This window comes from Camelina sativa, chromosome 11, assembly GCF_000633955.1.
Source record: "Camelina sativa cultivar DH55 chromosome 11, Cs, whole genome shotgun sequence".
Lineage (NCBI taxonomy): Eukaryota > Viridiplantae > Streptophyta > Magnoliopsida > Brassicales > Brassicaceae > Camelina > Camelina sativa.
In genome coordinates, this window is record NC_025695.1 from 40,000,934 (window position 1) to 40,006,174 (window position 5,241).

Below are 5,241 nucleotides of genomic sequence, written 5' to 3' on the forward strand. Positions count from 1 at the left end.
CTTAAAATCTCCCAAAAACCTGGAGTTCGTATAAGAGAGATCCACAAGTTGTCTCTACTTGAAGAATCGGATCTTTTTGAATAGTAGCCATTTCGAAATGCTTCAGCCTGTAACAGATTTGAAACAGAGAAACCCTAATCGAAATCAGCAGCTAATTCGAAGCAAATTGATTGAGAAAACCTAACTGATTTTGACATTGCGAATCAACAAAAAATTTCGAATTGAATTGAACTGAGAGAAACTCAAAATACTTGCCTGAAACGGGAGATTTCTCGAAGATTTTCCAGAACTGATGATTGAATTTGGAAGTTTAATCGATTGAATCTGTGACTGAAACTTTCGCGAGTAGATTGAAGAAGAAGAAGATAGAGAGAAGTAAATTTAGAAACCTAGATCGAGAAGTGTTTCAATGTGTAGAGAAAGAGAGAGAAGAGATTAATAGAGCCGTTACGAAGATGTTAAAAAGTTTTGGGTTAATGAGAGAGAGATTGAATTGAGAGTGATGATGATGGTGAGATTGGGAATTTCGTCCGTTACCCGAACCAGCTCTTCTAATTCTTTTTTGCATTTTTTATGCTATTTTTTTTTTTCGAACTTTTGAATTTCAAAAAATCTGATTTAGGGTGTTTAGAATCTAGTGCGTCGCGCTTACAGTAGAGGAATAGATATTAACCGTTGCGATATTCTTATTCCTTATTAACGGTTGAGATCTCACAAACGAAAATCTAAAGCCGACGACGACCCATTTTATTTAAGAAGAGAACCGGTCTGATTGCAATTATTTCGGTCTGATATTCGTACCAAACCAAAATTTAACAATTTTCTTCATTGATCAGTGTAGTTTAATCAAACAGAGATTGGTTTAGTATGTGATTAAGTTATTCTTTAGAAATTCAATGTTCTTCATTGATCAGTGTAGTTTAATCAAACAGAGATTGGTTTAGTAACTAATTGGCTATGAACTTGAGAAATTTGTGTTTGGTTTAGGCGTGGTATGATTACATATCGAACCAAATAATCGAACATAGACGGGGACATTACATGAAATGTAACTTATTATACAATTCAATAACTCATAACTGAATTATGTGCCTAACTTCTTACACTGTATACACACAAAATATCATTTTAAAACATTTAAAGATTAAAATCTCATATTAATAAGCAAAATAAAATATGTAGAATGGAGAAGTATCTGACCTCATCACTACCATTAGATTTGAATTACAATTTTACAAACAACATATAAACACTAGCGAAAAAATTGAATTATACCAAAAATAATAATTCTTTTCAAATCTACGTCTAGTTTTGACTAAGTGTAGATGATGGCATAATAATATATTGTGATTGTCGAACGTTTAACGTTTTTTCGTGTAAGATCAATGTTTTCGAATGCTGAGTAAGCAAAACTGCAATATCATCCAAATCTTCCTATTTAAAAAAACTGGCAAACTGCTATATATATCGCTTAAACTTTCCCATATTGTAAATATTATATTAGGAAAGTTACTTATTATTACATGAACTCGCACTCTAGGTACGTACTAACCCTAGCTAATTTGTGCTTCTTCGCTCTGAATCAATGGCGTGTTCTTCTTTACGAACCCTTTGCAGTTGCACTTCGTCTTCTTTGTATCCTAACCCTAAGCTCTCACGTTATCTTTCGGCTGACTTAACCATCAAAACAAATGTTTCCGTTCAGTTTCTAGGAAAGAAGTCCCCACTTCTCTCCTCAACCCCGAGATTTCTCACCCTTCTCCCCATGGCTTCCCTGAGACCCAGAGACAAAACCAAAAAAGGTAAAATATATCTTTTCACTACCGATTTCTTCTAAAGTCTAAACCCTTAATTCTAAGCGTTACTTAATTAGAGAGATGCGTGTATATATTTTCATAGTGATTGGAATTGTAAAAATGAATGTATGGGCCGGAAAAGCAATTTTGGGGCAACAAATTATTTCGGTGTTTGCTTTGAGGGGAGACAATCAAGAAAAAGATATGGCTAAGCGTTTCTCCAAGGAGTACAATGCCCGAACCGCAAATCAACTTGGTGATATAATTCCTGTTGTAAGCACATTCTACGATGTTAGTTTTTTTAATTTCTACCCTAATCTTTTTTTAATTCTCTTACTAAAATCTTTATATCCGATTTAAATTCTCAACTAGAGAAGAGAAGTTTTTCGTCAAAAGATTGGTTTTTAAATAATGGTGATTGGTTACGTACGGTTCATAAATATAGTTCCATGTGTTGGTGTTTCATGAAGTTGTTTACATGTGTGGTTTCAGGATAAGAGTTTCACTTTTATCCTCAAGACACCTCCAGCTTCGTTTTTGTTACTTATGAACCATTGCAGGAACTGCAGCTAACATGGGGATATACATCAACCCTCCTATTCTTAAACCTAAGAAGAAAAAGTAGCTCTGTTGTAAAAGCCTAACATGGGGAAGTTTCATGTACTTGTAGTTGTAGTATTTAATTGATAAATCTTAACTATCTTTTCGTAATACACTTTGAGATATATAACTTATTTTTCATAATGACATTCGTCGTTTTATTTCTATATTCTAGGTTCTAAATTTTAAAATTAGTTGTATTATTTAAATTTGATTTCATTGAATTGAAAACCAATTCACATCAATTTTTACTTTCCCTTTTTAACATGAGTCTCTTTTTTACACAAAAATTCTATAATAATTTTCAGCGTATATATATTTTTCTAATTAAAGTCTAAACCTTATGTGTTACTGATCAGCTGAGTGTATTTCATAGTGGTTGGCATTGTTGTATGAATGAATATATGGGCCGGAAAAGCGAATTTGACGCGTCCAATAGGTCTGACATTTTGCTTCGATGGGAGACAATGAAGAAAAACATATGGCTAAGCTGTTCTATAATTAGTACAATGCCCAAACCGCAAATAAACTCAGTGATATAATTTTTGTCGTAATCACCGTCTTAAGACAATAATTATATCACCAAGTTTAATTTCTACTAATACAATTTTTTTTTTATTTCTACCCTAATCATTTTGTCCCAAAAAAAAATCTACAGTCATACAAAACAAAAACATTTCTAAAATGACATTTAACTTGACTTGTATGATCTCGTCGGACTCACGCTCGCATGCTTAATGACTCACGCTCGCATGCTTAATGACTTGTCATGTACATTACATGTCAAATTTCTCTTATGAGGTTTAAAATATTTTCCCTTCAAAAATCTCTTGCGGCTAGTGGTTTCATTACCAATTCAGAGTTAGTATGTATATTTGTATCCCTCCTGATGTTTACTTTCTTACATTCCAAAATTATTGCATTACAGTTCTTCCATATCATCCACAAAATTCAAAGAATACCTTCTTTTATACGAGATGGAATGAGATTGATATATCATGGTATATAGGGTTTTTGGTCATGATAGAAGTTTTATTTATAGAGTTTTTTTTGGTGTTTTTAGAGTATATTTCAAGTCTTTGTAGGTTTATGTATGTTTTAGACAAATTTAGAGATTTTAGAAATAATCTTAGATAAGCAAACTACCTATTCGCAAATAAATTTGGTTTAGAGACTTTGTGAACTTATCAAACTTGAATTTAATGCTTGTCTGAATTGTTGAATTTAGCAAAAAAATTTGGAATTTTAGATTTAGACATAGATAAAACCCGCAACAAAAGCTAGTTAATTTATCATTGTGATTTGATTTTTAGAATATGTTCTTAATTAGTTGTGACATTTTAATCTGTAATTCTGAATTACTTGAGAAATTCCATGAACTTATGTCTCCTTCTATTGAATACACTCTTTTTTTTAATTTATTTTCTTGCATTTTATTTCAAAACAATTTATTTGGTGTAGGTTAATTTGAAACTAGATAATCTATTGCGTAATCCAGAGTCTGTATCGAATTCGACCCTTAAGTACTACAATTGATCTATTTGAGATAATAGTTTTAGGATAAATTTGAGCATATCAGAGAGCATAATCTATATAACATTCAACAAAAATACATATATTTCAGAAAAATGAAGGAGATAAACCATTTTGCGGCCAAGGAATGTAATCAAAGGCAAAAAAATGTTTTGCAACAATGAAATTGAGTAATACATGGCAAATAGTTCAATTGCAACTCCAAATATTTGATAACAAAGATTCATGAGAATACCATGGACACTTAAATGCTCGACATAGTGAAGGCTTTTAAAATAGCTCGCCACCAAAAAAATCTGATTTTATGATTGTTTTGAGCCTCCATATATGTTGTTTTAACACAAATATTACAAGTTCCTCTTTTATATCAGATTTTACTTCTTATAGTGCTGAATCACTATTTTTATACAAAATGCTACCATATGCATAGTTGAACAACGTATGCACAAGTTGTCTCCCATAAATTTTTTTATTATTGTTTAAATTAATGAGTTACTACCTTATTTTATAATTATAGTATATCAAATTCAATTTATAATCTAATTAATTTAAGAAAGTAGTAACATAGACAAGAGGATTTGAACAAATTGTTTTGGAGAAAAAGAAGGAGAAGGAAACAAAGAATCATGATGAGAAAGAGGGAGTTCTGGAGAAGGTGGTTATGCAAGGTCCAATTGTTCTGGTCCTGGAGAAGGAGAAAGAAGCGGATGCAGCTGATATATCATGGGAAAATGATGGATCTATGTCTTTTACATACCCATGTGTCATACATCACTTTAAGCTTGAGTATGGTAAGATCAACTACACCAAGTGCACCTCTTCTGAAGCTACTAACAAGAAAGATAGCTTTGATACAAAAATTCTTTAAGATTTAAGAAAAATTGGCCATTCTCTGGAACCTTAAAGAGAATAAGATAGACAAAGAGATGAAAGAGAAGAACAAGGAGGAGGATGACGTGGAGAGTATCATAAAGATGATTCTCTCTAAGTGGATCAAGTTTGGGATGAAAAAAACTGCTGAACATTTAGGGAAGTGGCAAATAACAAGCAACAACTCAAAAAAGCTTTGAAAAAGCTAGAGAAAAAGGAGGATGAGCTCATTGAAAAAGTCATGAGGGAGAACAAGCAAAAAGAGAACAACTTGAAGAGACAGAAGCTAGAGAAGAAAGAAAAGGGGAGGAAGGGGAATAACACTCTAGAAGCTACCACTTCAGATGCTGCTCCAGATTCTACTGCCCCAAATGCTGCTCCAGATGACCATATGCTATTGCCCCAGAGGCTACTCCAAATGCTACTGCTTCAGAGTTACTGA

At 32.5% G+C, this 5,241-nt stretch overlaps 2 protein-coding genes across 2 annotated transcripts in view; one reads left to right on the forward strand and one right to left on the reverse strand.

The window, feature by feature from the left end:
• LOC104728801 (65-kDa microtubule-associated protein 3-like) overlaps window positions 1-565 on the reverse strand; it is a 6,089-nt gene extending 5,524 nt beyond the window's left edge. The window contains exons 1-2 of the mRNA XM_010447730.2: window positions 256-565; window positions 9-107 (exon numbers count right to left, since the gene is read on the reverse strand). Coding sequence (XP_010446032.1) covers window positions 9-91 — 83 coding nt within the window. The 5' untranslated portion in view covers window positions 92-107; window positions 256-565. The remainder of the gene's footprint in view (window positions 1-8; window positions 108-255) is intronic.
• LOC104728802 (50S ribosomal protein L11) lies at window positions 1,917-5,241 on the forward strand. The gene is made up of 3 exons (XM_019232077.1): window positions 1,917-2,087; window positions 2,289-2,329; window positions 4,959-5,241. Exons 1-3 carry the CDS (start codon window positions 1,917-1,919, stop codon window positions 5,239-5,241), a joined length of 495 nt encoding a protein of 164 aa, XP_019087622.1.